Source organism: Chinchilla lanigera, unplaced genomic scaffold (genome assembly GCF_000276665.1).
Source record: "Chinchilla lanigera isolate Chin_1 unplaced genomic scaffold, ChiLan1.0 scaffold00021, whole genome shotgun sequence".
NCBI lineage: Eukaryota > Metazoa > Chordata > Mammalia > Rodentia > Chinchillidae > Chinchilla > Chinchilla lanigera.
In genome coordinates this window covers 26,787,699-26,807,983 of record NW_004955422.1, presented here as the reverse complement: position 1 = coordinate 26,807,983, position 20,285 = coordinate 26,787,699, and the positions used below count along the sequence as shown (strand labels likewise).

Here is a 20,285-nt window from a genome sequence, read left to right as displayed (position 1 = left end):
TCCCTGGCGGAGCTGCGAGATCAGTTCTCCCCCCGCCCCGCTTCCTCCACTGGCTCCTGATAGGCTGCCGAAGCAGTTCGGTGCGACAGAGCTGCGCGCAGGCGCAGAAGGTGCAGTGCTGGGCTGTGTGTTGGCGACGCGGAGCTACTGGATCAGCCGGAGATGGTGAGTGTCCGCCGGGAGCATGTGGCCGCCGGCTGCCCGGCACCCCACACTGGCCGCCTGTCCTTCGCGGGGGACTCTGAGCAACAAGGAGAGGAGTTTGCGAGGATAGGCCTGCCCACGTTGGGCCCGAGCCGACTGGAAGGCGGAACCTGGGCGGTGCGGCCCTCTAGGCCTGGGGCGAGGCGGGGCTGCCGGAAGCGGGCGCCTCTCGGCCGGAAACGGGGGCTGGGGCGGCCGCGGCTGGGGCCCTGCTGCCGGGCTTCGGGGGCTGGGGGCGCGACCCCCACCTTAAAGGAAGTGTTTCCCGGAAGCTCAGTAGATGGCGGACGCCGCGTTTTGTGTCTCATCTTTTCCCTCTCTCAGCTCTGTGAGGGAAATGTGACGATGACTGTTATTACACATTTAGAATCTAAAGCTTTGTAAAGTCAAGCTTTACCCCGGCAAATGGGGACAGTGGACTTAAGCTGGCAAAGTTTGACCGCCGCCTCTGTCCGTGTGGCTTTTTCCGGCTGCTTGGGTTGAGTGCGCGGGTGCTGAAAGGACGGGTCTGCCCCTTGAGGATCCCAAAGCCTGCTGCCCTGGCTGCTGTACACCGGTGCAGGGTGTTGTTTCCTCACCGCTTGCACGGAGTTGGCCAGGACCTTTTAAATGTTAAATATACGGTGGTACTACCTTTTTAAAATCTTATTTAGAAATGTAACGCTTATAGGAAGAATTGTAAAAGGAGAAAATGACATCATCTAAAGGCGACCATTTACTGGTAATGACATTTTGGCTTCAGTTTCATATAGTTTCACTCCTATTGAATATAGAATTGTTCTGCATTTTTCATTATTACACCACAAAAATTGCCTCCACATCATTAAAAACGTAATAATGTTCAGATACATGTAATTTTCTTTCACATTGTGTTGACTACAATTTTAACGGGATACTTGTGCACATATATATAGGTATGTATCTGAAAAAGAAATCTTCCAGCCACCCTGACCCGTAGCTACAGTCTTCTTAACAACCATTTTTAGTTTCTTGTGTATATGTAAGTCCTCTCTTTTTTCATTACATAAATGGAAGCTTTCTACAACCCATAATTCTCCACTGAATATTTTATTCTCATAAAAGCAATGCTTTGTGTGTTGGCACGTGGGTGTGTATTATTGAAGATTGAACCCAGGTTTGACATACGCCAGGGAAGTGCTCTAGCAAGAGCTGTATCCCCAGCCCAGAAACAAAATATATTTAAACACCCATTTTAATGGATGCAAGTAGCACACAGTATATACTATAGAAAGTGTATGTAACCCCCTTCTTTCTACCACATGGTAACTATTGGCAGTTGGGTGGGTTTCTTTCCAGATTTGTTTGGTGCGTGAGCATATTTATATATTAACTCTTTATTACATGAAACTAGAACATGTATATTTATACATGTTAAATTTGCTTTTAAACTATATGTATATATATATATATATCATTCTGCAACTTGCTCTGTTCACTTAAAAATATCAGACATTACAGAAAGCCCTTGGATTTGATCCCCCGAACTACATACATGTACATACATACACACACACACACACACAGAGCATTTTTCCCTGTATGTGTGCACCTCTTCACTTTAAGGCTATACAATACTTCATTACCATATAAATACTTAGATGGCTTACAGTTTTCACTCCAGACAGTACAACAGTATCTTTTCTTGTCTTTTTTGCATTTCTGCTAGTGGCTATGTAGGATAGATTCTTTTTTTTTTTTAATTTTATTTTTTATTAGTGCATATTTGCAGCACATAATGATTACATTCATTGTGGGGAGTTGACACATGTATGTAACACACCTTCTTACAGCCCCTAGAAATTGCTTGTTAAAACAGTGATAAATCATCCAAAGCCAAACATGGTAGCGCATGCCTGTAATTTCAGCACTCAGGAGGCTGAGGCAGGAGGATCGTCACAAGTTTGAGACCAACCTGGGCTAGAAAGTGTGCTCAAAGCCAGTCTGAACTGTATAGCAAGACCCTGTTTCAAAAAATCATCCATTTACTCCACAGTTTTCTTCTGTCTGTGTTCTCTTTCCTCCTTGTTCACATATGCGTCCTAGTTTTTTCCTTTTGTTTTAATGTCCAAAAACATTTACCCTTGTTGCTACGTCAGTTTGTGATTTAAATTTTGTGGGTTTTTTGGAGGGAGCTTCGGGAGGTTGAGACAGGTTCTTGCTATGTATTCCAGGCTTGCCTTGAGCTCACTGTGTAGCCCAGGCTGACCTTGAACTTGCAGTGATCCTCCTGCCTTAGTCTCTGAGTGCTGGGATTACAGGAGTGTTCTACCATGCCTGGCATGATAAATTATTTTTAGTAAAAGAGTTGTACTATAATTTTCCAAACCATTTCCCTGGTACACATTTGGGTTTATTTCCAGATTCCTTTTGGTTTGGTTTGGTTTAGTTTTTTGCGACGCGTTCACCAGGTCACTGCATTTGCAGTCCTGCCTGAGTCTTCCAGAATGCTGGGATAATAGGTGTGTGCGCCAAGTTTTCAGTAGACATAATGCTGGGGTGATGCCACTGTGCATGTGTAGTTTGGTTTTTAACTTATTAGATTATCTATTTCCTCTGAATAAATTCTGAGGTAAAGAATTCTGGGGCAAAAATGACTAACACTTCTATAATTCTCATGGCATATTTTGTAGCTTTCCTGGTAGATTGCTTTTATAAAAGTCTTGCCATAACAGTACTGACAATTAAAAAGAAGCCAATATTGCTATATTTTTATTCCCCTGTTTATAGGGAATGATTGTTTTTCTGTTATTACGGGTTTATTTTCTATTGACTGGGTATTTGCTATCTTTCTTAATCTCTTTATGTGATGTTTTAGGAATTATTCCTTTGTTACATTTGATGCAGATATTTTCCTATCCCGTTTGGTTCATTACTATTTTGCAGAAGTCAAGGTTTTATGTTTAGTAGACAAATTAGTCATATATCTTTCATGAATCACTTGCTTCAGGTAGTTACCGCCCCCGTGCTGAGCCAGGAGATGACCCTGGAGCTTCTCTGCTGCTGTGTGCCATTTGTTGGCCACATGCATTTCAGAACTAGGGACTCAGAAACTTATCTCCTTTCCCCACTGACTGGAATGTATATCTTCGTCATCATTTAGTTCTTAACTTACAGATTACCTCCTTAGATGTCCTGACCACAGTACCCAAACAGCATTCTCTATCCCTAACCCCATGCCATCAAAAAAACATTTTTTTAAGTCTCTTTCACTAGGATATCAGCCCCCTTCAGGGCAGGCACCTTTTGCCCTTGTTGTTGAGCCAGGGTCTTGCTGTATTACCCAGGCTGATCTCCAACTCCTAGAGCAGTGGTGGCGAACCTCTGGCGTATATGCCGCAGAGGGCTGTTTGTGTCAATGCAAGGTCTAGAAAGGTTTGCCATCACTGTCTTCCTAGACTCTGGACTCAAGTGATTATACCACCTCAGCCTCCCTGGTGGTGGAACTGTAGGTGCATCCCACCATGCCCGCCTGTAGCTCTGCTTTGACCTGCTCTGTGTTCTTGGGCAAAACCCTTCTCTTTTCTGAACCTGTTTCCTCATCTGTAAAATTATACTAATCATGGAAGATGAGTAAGAGGTTCAGATGGGACATATGTCAGAAAGCAACACATGACCCATAGGAAGTCCTGAGTACATAAATATATACCCTTGTGTCCTCCTGTTCCCCCTGTGTGCTTGCTTCTTAAATAGCCAAATCTCTGTCGCTGCTTCTATTAGACTAAGGTCACCTAAACTTTAGCTCTTTGTTACATTGGAACATATCCTCCCTCCTGTATTTAAAAGGGTTGATTTAATGAAACATAGTTTCAGAAGTGCTATTTAATTAATTATTTATTGGTGGTGGAGATTGAACCTAGGGCATTTGCACTGAGCTAAGACCCCATCTCCTTTTTATTTTTTACCTTGAGACAAGACCTCCCTAAATTGTCCAGGCAGGACTCCAGTTCTAGATCCCCCTGCCTCACCCTCCCAAAGTGCTGGGATTGCAGGCCTGTGCCACCCTCCCCCAGCTGTTACATTTTCCTTAAGTGTAGAGTCTGCCCCGTACCTGGTACTGGAACTGTAAAGATACTGGGGTTTCTACTTGCGTGGTGCTTTGGGTCAGGAGATGGATATGAAACAACAGTTATACTCCACTGTGGTAAGTGCCATGAAGGCTGGGGGCCAAAGGTACCTGGAGAGGGCTGGCCTTAAAGGAGGCCTCCCACTGGAGGCCCACAGGCTAAATGCAGGAGTTATGTCAGGGAGCGAGGGAGATGCTCCTCTCCTCAAACAGAGGGAGCAGCGCATGCCAGGCACCCAGGCTGGAAGCCAGGACTCTCTGCAAGCTGTGTGCCCCCTGCAGGTCATGCTCCGAACAGCAGCCAGAGCCATCCTTGAGTAGCATCAGATGTTGTCCCTCCTTACCTCACAGCCTCCTGGCCGCACCGTATATCATCGCAGGTAAACACCAAGGCTGGCCGTAAAACAACTTGGGCTGGTACAGTGTCCACTGTGCTCAAGGAAAAGCTACAGAGCCGGTGTGGCTCAAGTGCAGAGAACAAAGGGAAGGTTGGTTGCTGTAGCCAGGAGCAGATCACTGCTTCCTCCTGCCTCAGGTTCCTCAGTGCTGGGATTACCCATGCACCACACCTGACTTTTTCCTGAGTATTCATTGAGCTGTCCTAAATTGTCATTGAAGTTATTCTTACGTATTAATACATTGTATTACAGAGCCATCTGTAATTCCCTATTCTGAAAATGGCTTTTCACCCCATAATTTCCTCCTCTAGCCCTCTTATTTTTATGCAGTTATAGTCACCAGGCACTTTATTTTTGCATTTTGCTGGTTTTATTTAACATTGTATCACATGCCAGGCGTGGCACTTCATGCCTGTAATCCCAGAATTGGGAGGCTGAGGCAGGAGGATCACCACAAGTTCAAGGCCAGCTTGGGCCACATAATAAGTTCAAGGGTAGCAACTTGAGCTATATAGCTAGACTATGCCTTAAAAAATAAACAAAAAACCACTCTATCACAGACCTTTTGTAGTAGTATCTATTAGTCCAGTCACCACTGTTAATGTGTGTATTATATTTTTATAGTAGATATTCCATAATGTACTTGGCCTTTTCTCTGATTTGGTAGCCTTTTTAATTCTTTCTGCTGTTGCAGGTACCACTGCAGCAAACATCTCGCTGCATTATTCGTGTTGTTTTAGATTATTTCCTTAAAATGAGTTTCCAGGACAGATTTGAAGTTGTACTACAAAGCTACTGCAATAAAAATAGCATGGTCAATGGAACAGAAGATGCTGAAACAATTCTAGGCACCCTCAGCTACCTTATCTTTGACAAATGGGCCAAACACATTTGCTAGAAGAAAGGCAGCCTCCTTAACAGATGTTACTGGGCAAATTGGCTTGCTATATGCCAAAGTTTGAACCTAGACCCATATCTCTCACCATGCACTAAACTAAAATTGATATGGATCAAAGACCTAAATACTAAAACAGAAACACTAAATCTGCTGGAAGATAGAATAGGTAAAACTTTTGAAGACAGAGGTGTAGGCAAAGACTTTATGGGCAAAACCTGAGTCACACAAGAAATATTACAAAGAATCAACAACTGAGATTATATCGAATTAAAAAGCTTTTGCATAGCAAACAGAGCCACTAGCAGAGTGAAGAGACAACTCACAGAATGGGCAAAAAATGTTTTACCAGATACTCCTCAAAAGACTAATATCTAGAATATAAAAAGAATTTTAAAAAAAATCAGACGAGCCCCCCCCCCCAAATTTAAAGACCCAATCCAAAAATGGACATCTGAAATGAATAGACACTTCTCAGATGAAGCAGTACAAACAGCAAATAAATATATGAAAAACATCCCTGGTTATTTGCAAAATGGAAATTAAAATAACACTGAGATTCTGTCTTACTCCAGAAAGAATGGCTCTCGTCAAGAAATCAACCAATAACAAATTCTGGTGAGGCTTTGGGGGAAAAGGAACACTTCTCCACTGTTGGTGGGAGTGTAAATTGGTACAACTACTGTGGAAATCAATGTGAAGATTCCTTGAACTAAAACTAAAGGTTCCATCTGACCCAACTGTGCCCCTTCTAGGTATCCTCTCAAAAGAGTTAAAAAAGTATCATACCACAGTGATTATACACACTCATGTTTATAGCACAATGTATAATGGCTAAATCTTAGAAAGAGCCCATATGCCCATCAACAGATGAATGGATAAAGAAAATGTATTTATATGTAATGGAGTACTACTGTGCAATAAAAAATGATAAAGTTATTTGTAGGTAAAGAGGTGTACCTCAAGACTATAATTTAAGTAAAGTAAGACATACAGGTTTAAATATCACATTGTTTCTCTTGTGTGGGAAGCCCTAAGGGTAAATAAGGAGAATAATGGAGGATAGATAATGGGAAGTAGGAAGACCATGTTCAAATGAAAAGGGGAACAAGGGAATGGGGGAGGAAGAAAGGGAAAAGGGATTTCAAAAAATGGAAATAAAGCTTCTGTAAGTGGGGAAGAAAAAAAGGGTTGAAGGGAAGGGAGGGGAGTAGGAGCACTGTGTACGGCAAATACGTACAAATAAAACATTGAAGAAAGAAAAGATGAGTGTCCAGTGGGTGCCCAGGTCAGATTGAGTACTGTGCAGTACTGACCTCTGCACTTACTCTTCCCCTCTGGAATAGACCCAGCACGTAGCAGGAGCGCAGTGAAGGGCTGCTGAATGACCTAGGACCTCAGATACTGTGACCCTCCTATCCTACGCTTGTGTTCACAGGACCAGCTCTCCTTTTACTCAGGCTCCACATTTTAGGGGCATCATGTTACTTGCCATTTGTGGGAGCAACTTGTTTGCTGTTCCTCCAGCATTGAGAGTGTCCTTACATCACTAGGGAGTGGGTGGTAGTGACTGGATTGTCAGCTTTGTGCTTTCCAGAAAAACAGTGATTCATTGTGCTGTCTCTACCCAATGTTCAGAATCCACCCTCCCTCCCTTGACCCCCTGGGAGTGGGAAATGATTCTCTTTTAGTGAATGGAGCCTTTGTCTCCAGTAACTCTCAGCCTTTGAGGACCTTCTTACTGGATTCTGGACCAATCTGGAAGGGGCCACCAGAGCAAGCATCTTTTTTTTTTTTTTTTTTTTTTTTTTGCAAGCATCTTTTTAAGCCATTTCCAGTGACAGGAAGAGCTAAGCCTGGTTCAGTTAAGCAGCTGTTTTGTTGTTCTCTTTCTTTTTAGCGATACTGGGGGTTCAGCCCAGGGCCTTTACACTGAGCTACATCCCCAAACATTTTTTATTTTTTACTTTGAGATAGGGTCTTGCTCTAACTCACAGAGTTGCCCAGATTGGGCTCACACTTGCAGTATGTCTGCCTCAGCCTCCCAGAGTGCTGAGATTACAGGTATGCGCCACTATGCCTGACTTCAGGCAGCTGTTTATGGAACTCCTTCTTTGCAGATCACTGTAGAAACTTCGTAATTAGACACACAGTGCCTGGTATGTGTCCCAGATAGGCACAGGCAAGGATCTGGCAGTCAGATGCAGGCAAAACCATTGGGTTGGCAGTGCATAAGTGTTTCTAAGAAGAGCTGAAGGCACAGTTCTAGAACATTTCGTTGGATTTCAGCAAAAAATGGGCCTAGTGGGGTAAAAAGACACGGGGACAGGGACATGGGGGCAAGCTGATACAGAGTGGAGGGAAGGGTAAGTATCCGGGTGTAAGAATGGAGAAGGCGTTGCATGGCACAGCGAGAACCCTCCTTACAGATTCCAGGTGCCAAAATATCCCTCCGTGTTTTATGGACAGTCAGGACTCATAAGCCCCTTCTGGGGCCCATTTCCTGTGGCTGTGTGCTGTGTGTCACACCATCTCAGATGCCAGGTGATTAAGTCTCGGAGTCTGTCCTCGTAGGGTCATTTTGCTTCCTTTGAAATATTTTCAGTTGTATTGTTTGGGTCACAAATTACAAGCCATCTCCTTCCTGTTAGAAACCAGTGTTTGGTGTTTCTTCCAGTCCTCGGAATCCTGCCTCTCAGCTATACCAAGTATATGAGTCATGGGTGTGCAGATGCTCCAGAGAGTGGTATTTATATTCTCCTAAATAGCCTTGGGCTCCCGGTGAGCAGCAGGCACCCCCACACACACCCCTAGTCGTCTCATGCCCAAGTGTGAATTCTTGCTCTAGGGTCCCATGCTGCATGGCCTGGGGAGCTTTGGTGTTTCCACAGGTTGTTAGAATTTGAATGTGTGACTCTTGCGCCTGGGATGTGGGGAAATGAATCCAGCCTACCTGGGCTCTCCTAACATTGGTATTATTTCCTGGCAGGCAGAGGTGGAAGAGACCCTGAAACGACTTCAGAGCCAGAAAGGAGTGCAAGGAATCATCGTGGTGAACACAGAAGGTACACGCGCCCTGTGGCTGTGCCCTGCCCTCCGCCTTCAGAAACCAGCCTGAACACTGCTCTGTGCTGCTTCACGTATCTGATCTAATTTTAAGCTTTTTTTCTTTTGCACACTTCCAATGTTCTAACATTGTTATTAAAATTCTAATATTTTTTAAAAAGGAAAAATTCACTCAGTTCCACTGCCCTGACAGATCATATTTTCCAGCATTCCGTGCTTTTTCAGCCCGTATAGCCGTTGAGCACATTTCTGATGGTCATAATCATAGTTGTTACTCTTCTGTGTATGTTTACATGAGTTTTGTGTGTTGTTTTTTTTGAGACAGTGTCTCACTGTGTAGCCCAGGCTGCCCTTAAACGTACTGAGATCCTCCTGCCTCAGCCTCCTGAGTGCTGAGCTCTTGCTCAAGGGTCCAGTGTTGTCTGAGCGCACGTGTCACTGTCTCCCTCACTGCGCCGTGAGAACCAGGCTGCTGGTCTTTGACCCCAAGGCCAGTGTCCACTCCACACAGCAGTAAGGCCAAGGGCCCTGGAGCCCTGCCCGCCTGAGTTCCTATCCTGCTTCTCTTCCTGACGCCGCCTGACCGCCAGCGAGTCCCTTAAGCCTGTGACTGGATATTTATCATAGAAGCATTATAGGTTGCAAAGAATAACCGAGAATGAACAGTGTAAGCATTTAACACGATGTTGTCTCTATCACTTCTGAGCTCTGAGGCGTTTATTTACATGAGCTTACAGGTCAGGTTCCCTGTAAGGAACAAGCAGGGAGGAGCAAACCTGAAGGCTACAGTGTCTCCTAAATTTGTCTAGAGCTCTTGTTAAAACTCTTATGGATTCCAGGCTTCTCCACAGACAATCCGATTAATTAGAGCTGAGGTGAGACATGAGAAATCTGTATTTACCAAGCACTCTAGGAGATTGTTTGATCGGACACATTGGGAAATTTCACCTTTGTGGGGCAGATTCTAATGAGAAGGGGCTGCAGTGATACTCACCGCAGACATTTCCATCAGAGAGCTTCCTCTTGGGAAGCCCACCTAGGACCGCATTTTCAGAGCTGTGTTCCTTAGCTGGGGGTTCTGTGCTGCCCCTAGAAACAGAGGGGAGGCCTGGGTCCCTGTCCTCCACGTCAGCCAGAAGCCCCCTCAGATCCATTAGCTGTGTTTCTGTGTTGGTTTCAATTAGGGAGAAGGGTTTGCCCAACTGAAAAATGACCCCATTGACATGTGTGAAAGCACCCAGTGTGCAGGGCGGGGAGCGGACAGGCACACCAGGCACCGCAGCGGGGCTGACGAAGGACCCCGTCCGCGTCATCTGGACACCGAGTGTCTGTCCACAGCAGGTGCTGGATTCAGGTCACTGAGAGAACAAACCACAGTGAGTGGTGCCACCGGCCCGTCATTTGGAAATCCCCTCTGAGGAGTGTGTTCCAGGAAGTAACCCTAAAGAGAGTAGGCCAAATTTGCAAGCATGAGAGACGCCATAATCATTACACTAATAGTCACGTTAAAAGTATAGTAATGCTTATAATAGCTGACATGATTAAAAGTTACAATACCCTTTTCCCAGCACCATTAAACATATTTGATACAGCTTTTTTGTTTTTGTCTTTTTTGGTGCTACGTATCCAGCCCCAGGACCCATGCACATTAGGCAGCCACTCTTCCACCGAGAAAGCAATTAGGGATTAATTCGCTCAAACTTCAGAATAGCCCTGTGAGGGTGGAGCTGTTTATACCTGCATTTCATAACGATGAAATAGCCTAGAAAGAGGCGAAGCCGTCCACTGAATCCAAGATGACAGAGGGAGAGGCAGACCTGGAGTTCTGACTCTGTAGCGCATGCTTTGACCCCTGTCCAGGCTTCTGGCCCATTCCCTCAGGGATGCCCCAGAGCTGCAAATACAACCTGGAACTGTGAGTGACCTGCAGGTGTGTTGTGTCAACAAGAGGCGTTGGCTCAGGCCACAGTTCCTGGAGCCTGCCTTCTCCAGCCTCAGTTCCGGAGTCTTCCTGGGGCCTTGTCTCTTCATGACTTAGTTTATTCCATCATCTCGACATAACTCTTGTTCTTAGTCTTGCCCAGAATACCTTCTCTTTCTACTGATCCAGTTACTCTGGACAGCACCCCATTTTACCAGCAAGAAAATTGAGGCTCAGGGAGGTTGTGATGCACCTCCAGCCAGAGTGGGTAGGCCCTGCAGTGCCCAGCAGAAGCACCGTTCTCTGTATCCTCAGCATCTAGAAGAATGTGGGCACAGGGTTGGTGCTTGATAACAATATCTGTCAGCCAAGTGTGGTGGCACACACTTATTATCGCGGGTACTCAGGAGACTGAGGCAGGAGTATTGTAAGTTCAAAGCCAGTCTGAGCAACTGAGCAAGAAGATCCTGTCTCAACATATTTAAAAGGTTGGGGATATAGCTCTGTGGAAAAGCACTGGGTTCAATCCCCAGTACAAAAAATTATCTGTTAAATTTTAAAAATAATTTGTGTTGTTACTCGCAAGAGCTGCATGTGAGACATGAGAGGACCTGGCTGTACAATCAAGACACATTTCAGCTGCAACTTAGAAATTGCGCCTTCCCGTGACCAGCTGTTTCTACAGGCTCTGCATTCTCCCTTAGTCACGGCAGAGGCTTGGATTAGCTGATCTTAATAATTAGGCCATCGCCAAGGTTGCTCCAGGCGATGAAATCTGTATCTGCGAATCTGTATGTCTTGTTCTTGTTTGAAATTCTTCCTGTGAATCATTATCTCTTGTTCTTGTTTGAAATTCTTCCTAGTTCTGGTCTCTGCCTCCTTATCTCTGTATTTTCTTTTGTTTTTATAGTGAGCCAACAAATGGGTAGTTTCTTGTCCCCTTACACATTGCTCACTTGTAGAAATGGGACTAACTCATACCAGTTTTCATCTGAACTAATGAAAGCAGACCCTGTGACTGCTCATTTCTCAACAGCAATACATGCTTAATGCGGTCTCACCAAGGACCCTGGTGAGATAGTCAATCAAGAGTTGGTTCAAGCCAGGCACGGTGACACATACGCCATAGTCCTAGCACTCTGGGAGGCTGAGGCTGAGCTTACAGTGGCGGGAGACGGAAGTAACGATCACTTTCCTGACAGTATGATGTCAAACTTGAGTAATTGCTCCAAAGGAAAATGAGGTAGCGCAGGGACCAAAGAATGGGGCCCCTGACATGAGGGGAAGAAGGCTCCAGGCAGAGGCATCTGGGAAATGGTAGCCTTGTGGTAGACAAGAGGAGGTTTGGAGCTGAGAATGCAGCTCAGTGGAAAGTGCGTGCCTGGTACAGGAGAGGCCCTGGTTTGGCACCCGCCACCACGCACACACGAAGCGAAGGTCAGGGTCCAATCACCCAGACCTTTCCAGGTCCTGGTAGCGTGGTAGGCTTCTAACCATCAAGGCCTAAAAGTGAGCTGAAGGGCGGTTGCTGGACAGGCGCAGGAACCCACTGGGTTCTGGTCCTGACCCTTGGCAGATGGGCTCCGTGTTAGCAGTGCCCTTGCAGGTTTAAGGAGCAGTCATGTGCCTTCAAGTTATTGGGAGTGGGATTTATTTTGTGGGTGATATTAATAACAAACTAACACGTATTATGTGTGACCTCTTACTAAACATCCTTAAATTAATTCCTCATAGCAAGCTCTTTGAAGCAGAGGCATTATTTTATAGACGAGGCAGTGGAAGCTAGAGAGGTTAAGTCACTTGCCTAAGACCACAAAACTCCAAAGGGGTAAAACCAGGGAGCAAGCCCCCGTCCTCAGGGTTCAGAGTCCCTACTCAGACTTGAGCAGATACTGCTCATACTGGCCATATCAGCAAGGCCCTATGCAGCTCTCGTGTACACATTGTTACCACCCAGGACCCAGCAGCTGTCCCAGTTTCCAGTCATCTTGCCCCTTAAAGGGAAGTAAAACAATCTCTGTGAACCAGGTATGGTGGCACATCCCTGTAACCCCAGTACTCAGGAAGCTGATGCAGGAGAATCATGAGTTCAAGACCAGCCTGAACAACATAGCAGGAGTCTATCTCAAAAAATCTAAAAGAAAAAGCCTCCGTGACTTAGCTCCTTCTTTTGTCCTATATCCTCCTTTTCTGCCCCTTTTATTTCGGTGCCATAAGAAGTCCAGATCAGGCCAGTTTCTTGCCAGCCATCGGATAGGTCTGACGATGACTGCCTTTGGCTGGTCTCTGAGCTGGCCGCTTGCGGGCCAGATGAGCAGAGTCCTGAGCATCTCGTCCTGAGACTGACCCTAAAGCCTAAAGACCAGTGTGGCTGCACCACACGCCCCCAAATGCAAGCCGAGCTCTTTGAGGGAAACTAAAACAGCAATCTGCTCCAGGGCCCAGAGTGTAGTCACCTGTATGTGAGGGGTCACTTGTGCCACATTTTTCAGACTGCGTGTCAGCTGATGAGCTCCGGGGATCTCGTGGATGGAGCCTTCTGCTATAGGTCATGGCCAATTCACGGGCACCTGATGACTCAGCTCTGGCCTGAGGTAGCTCAAGTTGAACCACATTCGTCACCTGGTTGGCAGTAGACACCATTCAGTGAGTAAGGTTCTTTCAATAATTCAGTCCTCAAAACAGAAGATTTGGCATACAGTAATGTTCCTTGTAGCTAATTCTATTAGTAAAATCCTAGCCTAAGTACCCAGCAGTAGGGAAATGGTGAATCTGTGTTATTCACTTAGGCTTTCTGATTTTCAATATAGATAGATAGGCAGGTATGTAGGTAGGTAGGCAGGCAGGCAGGCAGGGAGACAGATGATAGCTAGGGAAGATGGATAGACAGATGATAGGTAGATAGATAGATAATAGCTAGGGAGGGAGATAGACAGATGATAGCTAAGGAGGGAGATGGATGGTTGGATGGATGGATGACAGTACAAGGCTAAGCATACTGAACCACTAAGCTACATCCCAGCGCCTCAGTGGGCTCTTTGAAGGAGATAATGGTGCTGCTTACAAAGGACACTGCCCTAAGTTAAGCAGGGGTCATGTTTGCAGGCAGTGCGTTTATAACTCCCAACTCCCTCGGGTGGGAACGGAGATGGTTATGTGCTGACACCAGCTCTTTTCTTCTTCCTTTTCCAGTCTTTACAAGTTGATAAGAGGTGTCTCCTGCTTCCAGTTCTAAGCATTATGATGGAGCACCTCTCCTTCTACTGCTGGGAATCAGTCATGCAGTGGGGCCTGGCAGGGGGCTGGCAGTGGAGCCCATTGGCCTGCATTAGAATCCTGGCCCAAGTGCTGTAGGCAGGTCACTTCACCACTCAGGGCTCCTCTTGCTTCACTGGCAAATGAAGATGGTGACGCTACCCGCAGAGAGTACTGGCATGGCACTGCCGTCCTTAAGTGCTCGTCACTGTGCCTGTCATGTGGTAAACAGCAGCACTGATGGTTACTCGCCAGTCCAGTACTCTAGACTAGAGGGGGTGGTCGGGCGCTTGGCAAAAAGGGGCTCCAGCCTCCCGCTCAGTCTCTGCTCTCCCCTCAGGCATTCCCATCAAGAGCACCATGGACAATCCCACCACTACACAGTACGCCAACCTCATGCACAACTTCATCTTGAAGGCGCGGAGCACTGTGCGTGAAATTGACCCCCAGAATGACCTCACTTTCCTCCGAATTCGCTCCAAGAAAAATGAAATAATGGTTGCACCAGGTAAGGGGCCTCCCACTGCTCCCCTTAGGAGGCTCACAGCCTGTCAGGGAGACCGATCATTGCTCTGCAGAGCCCAGTGAGGGCCTGAGGCAGTGAAAGAGTCTGGTTGCCTCACTGCCTAGTTGCTGTCCCCCATTGAATCTCCACAGCGACTCTCGGCCACAGAGAGGAATTGTGCTCTTATGGGGAAGAAAACACGCAAGTATAATACGGATCTGTCTTTCCTTGAGTCAGGGAAATTCAACAGAGCATCTGGGGCGAAGGGAAGGGTGTGATCAGGTCCATCTGGCTTCCCAGAAGAGGAGAGCTTGGAGCTAATCCTGAGGGCCCCGAGAGTATGTGAAGTGGACAGTGGGGAAACTATGTTGAAGGAAACCAATTCAGTGATTCTAAGCCAGAGTGTAACAGTCCTGTCTCCAGGGCCCTAAAGCCAGCTTTTCCTCCAGCCCCGGAGCAGACTGCTGTTTTAGTTTCCCACGAAGTGCTTGGCTTGCGTTGGAGGCTGTAGGTCCTTCCTCGGTGATGAGATGCTCATCCCAGGAGGGCCACCTCTCCAGCCCTGTCTCGCCTCACTCTCGCGCCACAGTGGCGGACAGACTGTCCAGGACTGTTCCCTGCACTGTTACTGCTCTTGCTCTCTGTTTCCCTGACCGGGCCAGAGCTGGGTGTGCATGAGTTAAGTTTGCACTTTCTGGTGCGCTTAGGTTGCAGTACAGCTTGCCTATGATATCAGAAGCCGCGTAGGAAGGAGCAAAGGCGAGACTTCGGCGCAGCTTAGAGCCTCAAACGCGGAGCTCAGCCAAATGGGTTGCTGCCGGGAGTGGAGGGTTTGGGCGGGAGCTGGCGTGACTGCATGGAGCCGGCCGCAGCCATGCGCGCTCCTCCTCTTGCAAGTAGGATGGCTGCAGGCCACCGGGAGGCTCTGGTGGGGATCAGCCTCTCGCTGCAGCAGCCTGGCAGTGGTTCCCAGGCCCGCTGCAGCTCAGTCTGGCTACCTGGAAGAGTGGAAAGGAAAACTCCAAAGACAAAGTCACAGGCCCCCCAGTCCCTTGGGTCACTCTCTTGAGGATGGAGACACATGAGCTACAGAGAAGAACATAAGCATGGTTTTACCCCAGAAACAGGCCATGAACATTTAGTGTGTGTCTGCCTGAATCTGTTGGGTGGCCAGAACCTTGTCCTAGCTACATGCCTTACAGCTTGGCCTTGGGCAGGTCGTGGCACACCAGTAAGTGCACCAGTGAGGCATCACGTCCGACACGTGAGTCCGCTCAGATGGGCAAAAAGCCTTGGAATCCAGTTCGAACTGAGCTCCCTGAGACCACGCCATGTGACTGTGGAGCACAGATTCCCACATCTCTAGAAGTGGGGCTGGGCACAGCCCCTACACTCCAAGCACGTCCGCGCAGGCCTGGGCTCGCCAGGGGCACCGAGATTGTAAGCTCAGCAAGGGCAAATGATGTGCGTGCCACACAGATGTTCCCAGCCCACAATGACCAGCCATCTCCTCTGCAGGGCAGAGCTGGCCGTCCATGGCGCACGGACCCAGAGGTCTAGTGGGCACTCAGCGCCTCAGTCCGGTTCCCAGGGAAGGGCTTGGGCCCCTGGTAACGGAGGCGAGATGAGTGAGCGACCCGCACCTGGGCACCGCACAGGCCTGCAGGCAGTGCACATGCTCTTACGCTGTCTCCTGCATACACATTTACTGTGCTGGAGGGCGTGTGACACGTTGAGGTCATGTCAATCAGTGTTCCTGCGCAGCACCACACAGCCGCAGCCGCTCCCCGGGCCTGCCCGCTCGCCAGCCTGCTGCCGAGACCCCGGCCAAACCATATTTCCTCTTTGTTTCGTTTTGGGTTTTTTTTTTTTTTTTTTTTTTTGTACTGAAAGTCGAATTCCTGACCTTAGGCTTGCCAGGCAGGTGCTTATGCCGCTAAGCTATATCCCCAGCCCTGTTTTGGTTTTTTTGAAAACACATTTCATATTTTTAAATTTTGAGACAGGCTGAGATGCCCAGCTACACTTGAACTCCCCATCCTTCTGCTTCAGCCTCTTAGGCTGAACACAGGTATGCTAACGGAAAGGCTTCCTAAACCTGCTCCATTACTGACAGCCCGCTGCTGTGGTCGCGGCTGGAGTCTGGCAGGAACGGGGCTGGAACGTCTGTGGTGATGGTAGAGTGACTGCACACTGTGACATGCCCACTGTATTTTGGCCTAGAAAAAACACTGGGTTTTGGTGCCAGAACTCTTGTGGGCAGAAGTGCTGAGGAGCCTCAGAATGTTAGCGCTGGCATAGAATAGCCCTGGCTGCTGTGTGTTGGAGCTGGTGCTTGTGGGACTGTAGTTAGCACCCCACATATGGGCATCTGGAACAGCCTTCCTGCCCACCTACTTGAACTGCTTGACCAAGCTAGGAAGCTGCCCCTCCACCCAACAACAGCCGCCGGTGGTTCGGAAGTTTGGCTGTCCACTGTCCAGATGTGTGCACATTTCACCCTGGCTTGGCCCAGAACAGCCCACGCAAGGAGACATTTTAAGACAGACTCATCCCGGCATTGTGGCACATGCCTGTAATCCCAGTGCTCAAAGACTGAGGGAGGGGGATTGCTGCGAGTTTGAGACCAGCCTGGGCTACAAAGCGAGTTCAAGGCCAGCCTACGCTGCATATGAAGCCCCACCTCAAAAATATGAAGCCCCAAAAAAAAAAAAAAAAAAAAAAAAAGACAGACTTAGTTTTAGTTTCCACTTAGGAATCTAACTGACACACAGCTGAGTTGACTTTAGACTGCTCCCTCCCAGAGAACACTTGATTTGGCCTTATAGGATGCAGAACCTGATAGTTTGGTATGAAAGACACTGCTGTGTTGCTTGTGTCCTTGTGTTTGTTTTTATGAGTGGTGTAGCTTGTTAGTTTTTATTTGGAGGGGGCTTAGAGTTTTTGGCTTGGGTTTTGGTGTTTTTGAGACAGGGTCTTGCTGTGTACTTCAGGCTGGCCTTGAGCTCACTTTGTACCCAGGCCTTAGAACTCCAATCACTGTTACCTTTTCTTTATATCTTCTCAGAAATATTCCGGTTTACACCATCTTATAGGAATGTATTATTTTTTTCTTCTTTTTTTTTGAGACAGGGTCTCACTAAGCAGTTCAGGCTGGCCCTCCTTGAACTCACTGTGTAGCCCAGGCTGGCCTCGAACTCACAAAGATCCTTCTGCCTCAGCCTCCTGAGTGCTGGGATTACAGATGTGCGCCACCACGCCCGGCCTAGTTATTTCTATTTGTAATAGTGATTTTGTTTATGTGTGCAGATTGTTTAACCATAAAACGGTTAGCCTCTTAATTTCTGTTTCTTAGTTGCAGCAGAGCACCATCATGGGAAGAACTGAGCTGTAGACTTGAATCTCTGAGTTGCCTCGGTGCAGGCATGCCTGAGGCTTTGCCGTTTCCCTCGTGCTCAGCAGGGGGCAGCAGACCAGAGGGCTTCAGATGAGGGGTGAAACCCAGATGCCGTGTATCTACCATCCTAGCCCATATATTTGCCTTGACTTGGCCAAGTCATTTAACTCGGAGCCTCGGTGTTCTCAGTAAGATGGGAAAACACTAGTACCTACCTAGAGTCGTTCAGGGCTTCACTAAGGAGCCATGGGAAAAGTGGTTGATCCATGCCTGAGCACATGGAAAACTTCATAAATGTTTACAGTTTGATTATTAAGCCAGGCATGGTGGCTCACACCTGTAATCCAAGCCCTTGGGAAGCAGGAGGATCACTGCGAGTTCAAGGCCAGTTTAGGCTAATAGAGCATTTGGGGCCAACCTGAACTACACAGCAAGACCCTGTCTCAAGAAAACAAAACAATTTCATTATTAAGTGGGCAGAGTTGAAACTCCCTGTGTCTCCAGTTTTCTCTTCTACAAATTGAGGGGTCGTCTGGCCTGCCTCCAAGGACCTGGAATTCCTGTGATTCCATAGTGGACGTTCCTCCGTCCTGGGCTGGATCACTGGCCTTGGCTCCCCTGTGACCTAGTGCCTTTGAAATGTTCTTGCCTAGAAGGCTCTGGAAAGCCAGCAGCTGAGCTTGTGACAGAATCTGCCATTAACCCACACCCAGTGAGGCTGCATTTCCATCTCTGTCGCTAAGATGGCAAACCTGAAACTAGTGGTGTCCTGGAATCCGCAGCATCAGCGTCAGCTGGAGCGAGAGACTCGGCTGTCCCAGACCCCGCGGCAGCGCTCTGGGGTGGCCCGCCGGCTCCGTGAGGAGAGCCTCTGACCCCAGCACCCGGCCCAGGAAAGGGGTGAGCGTCCTCCCTGCTCCGTGCTGCTCGGGGGCGTGTGGAGGGTTAGAGAAGAGCAGCAAGGGGAGGCTCCCAAAAGAAGGCGCCTACTGTCCCGGACCCTTAGGAAGAAACGAAGATTGAGCTAAGCGGAAGATGCAGTACCTGAGAACGGCATTTGCAGTGAGAAGGCCAAGCACTGTCGCCAGGAAGAGGGGCAGATAGCAAGGAGAGCTGGCAGCGTCTGTGTTTGGTATCAGAGGTGTGGACGGTGTGACCCCAGATGTCTGCAGCTGTTGCCACCTCAGTGTCCCGGCCAGACTCAAGTGCTAGCCTTGTTAAGCTCAGGAAGGCTTCGGCCACTGCTGGTTCTGTCACACCGTATATTGCACGGGGTGCCCAAGCCTAAAGTCAGGAAATGAACTTGGGGCCGGGGCTGTGGTTCGGGGTAGAGCGCTGGCCTGCCCTGTACGGTGCCCGGGCTTCCACCCAGCACCAAATCTGCAAGGCATGGTTATGGCAGCGTCATTAAAAAGTGCATTGCTAAGCATGGTCGCGGACAGATGTAAGCCTGGCATTTAGGGTGAGGCAGGGTTGCTGCCGCTTTGAGGCCAGCTGGACTACATAGTGAGATCCCATCTAAAGTAAATACCTTGACATAGAACGCTTTGCCCCATCTCTTGGTGAATAAGGCATCGTCTGCATGGAGGATCTAATTCGTGAGACCTGTAGTATTGGGAAACGCTTCCAGGGAGCACATAACTTCCTGTGACCCTCGGGATTGCCTTACCAGGAGCCATGAAGGGAAAGACACCTGCCTGGAGGAAAGGCCGACAGGAGGGCCAGGCCCGCAGTCCTCTCAGTGGCGTGCGCTCCGCGTGCGCCTGGCATCTGTGTAACCTGGTCGGCCCATCCGGGGTGCCCTGAGCTGGAGGCAAGGAGGGGCGAGCACTGCGGGCGCCTGCTCCCCACAGAGAGGCCACCGGCGGGGTCCCCCGGGAAACTCGCGGCGTCACCTTGTCTCTCAGCAACGGGAAGTGGCCAGAGCATTGGTGGTTTTCACTAAATTTTTCCTCCCATTTGTGAATTGTTGTTTTCCTCCCATTTTACATTTAGTGACTTGTGTTTTTATTTTTCTCTTTTGCAGATAAAGACTATTTCCTGATCGTGATTCAGAACCCAACTGAATAGCCCGCTCTCGGCTCCCTTGTCACTCCTTAACTTAACGCCCCCAGGAATAGCATCATCAGTCATGTCCACGCTGGCCTGGAAGCGCTCCCAAGCACCCAATGACGAGAGGCCTGGCGGCTCCGCCCTCCCCAGGGTCCCCGCGCGAGGCTCGGGGCTGCCAGCGGGGCGCCCCCGCTGCCCCCGCTGCCCCCGCTGCCGGCTGCGGAGCAGGAGCCGCCGAGAGCGGGCGCCGGCTCCTCCTGCCCTGCAGTTCCCTTTGTCGCCCTCGGGAAAGGCTTTCTCTTTCAACTAAAAGTAGCCAAAACACTTACCCTGCTGCTGCCTTTAAATAGTAGGTCGGAAAGGCCTCTCCCGGGTCACCGCTCCGCCCGAAAACCTGACCCGCGGCCTCGGCACCCGTCGCCCCTGGCCAAGGCGGCAGGCACCGCCCCTCGGCCGCTCCCGCCGCCCCGCGGCACTTGAGCGCCCTGTGCTCCCGGAGCGCGCCTCG

The 20,285-nt window shown here is 48.5% G+C and overlaps 1 protein-coding gene across 3 annotated transcripts; it reads left to right on the top strand.

Moving 5' to 3' along the window:
* The first annotated feature begins 82 nt into the window (after positions 1-82).
* Positions 83-20,105, top strand: Dynlrb1 (dynein, light chain, roadblock-type 1). 3 transcript variants are annotated; one of them, XM_005384828.2, is made up of 4 exons: positions 83-165; positions 8,571-8,646; positions 14,164-14,331; positions 19,752-20,105. In XM_005384828.2, exons 1-4 carry the CDS (start codon positions 163-165, stop codon positions 19,793-19,795), a joined length of 291 nt encoding a protein of 96 aa, XP_005384885.1. In that variant the 5' UTR covers positions 83-162; the 3' UTR covers positions 19,796-20,105. The 3 variants fall into 3 exon arrangements, with proteins under 3 accessions (XP_005384885.1, XP_005384887.1, XP_005384886.1); XM_005384830.2 differs by having other exon boundaries at positions 91-165; positions 8,575-8,646; XM_005384829.1 differs by lacking the exon at positions 83-165 and adding an exon at positions 13,061-13,218.
* The last annotated feature ends 180 nt before the right edge of the window (positions 20,106-20,285 follow it).

What these genes read in the sequence shown, in the direction of transcription:
- Dynlrb1 (XM_005384828.2), top strand. An exon ending in CATCGTGGTGAACACAGAAG is followed by an intron (nt 8,647 to 14,163) that starts GTACACGCGCCC and finishes CTCTCCCCTCAG; the next exon opens with GCATTCCCATCAAGAGCACC. An exon ending in TGAAATAATGGTTGCACCAG is followed by an intron (nt 14,332 to 19,751) that starts GTAAGGGGCCTC and finishes TCTCTTTTGCAG; the next exon opens with ATAAAGACTATTTCCTGATC.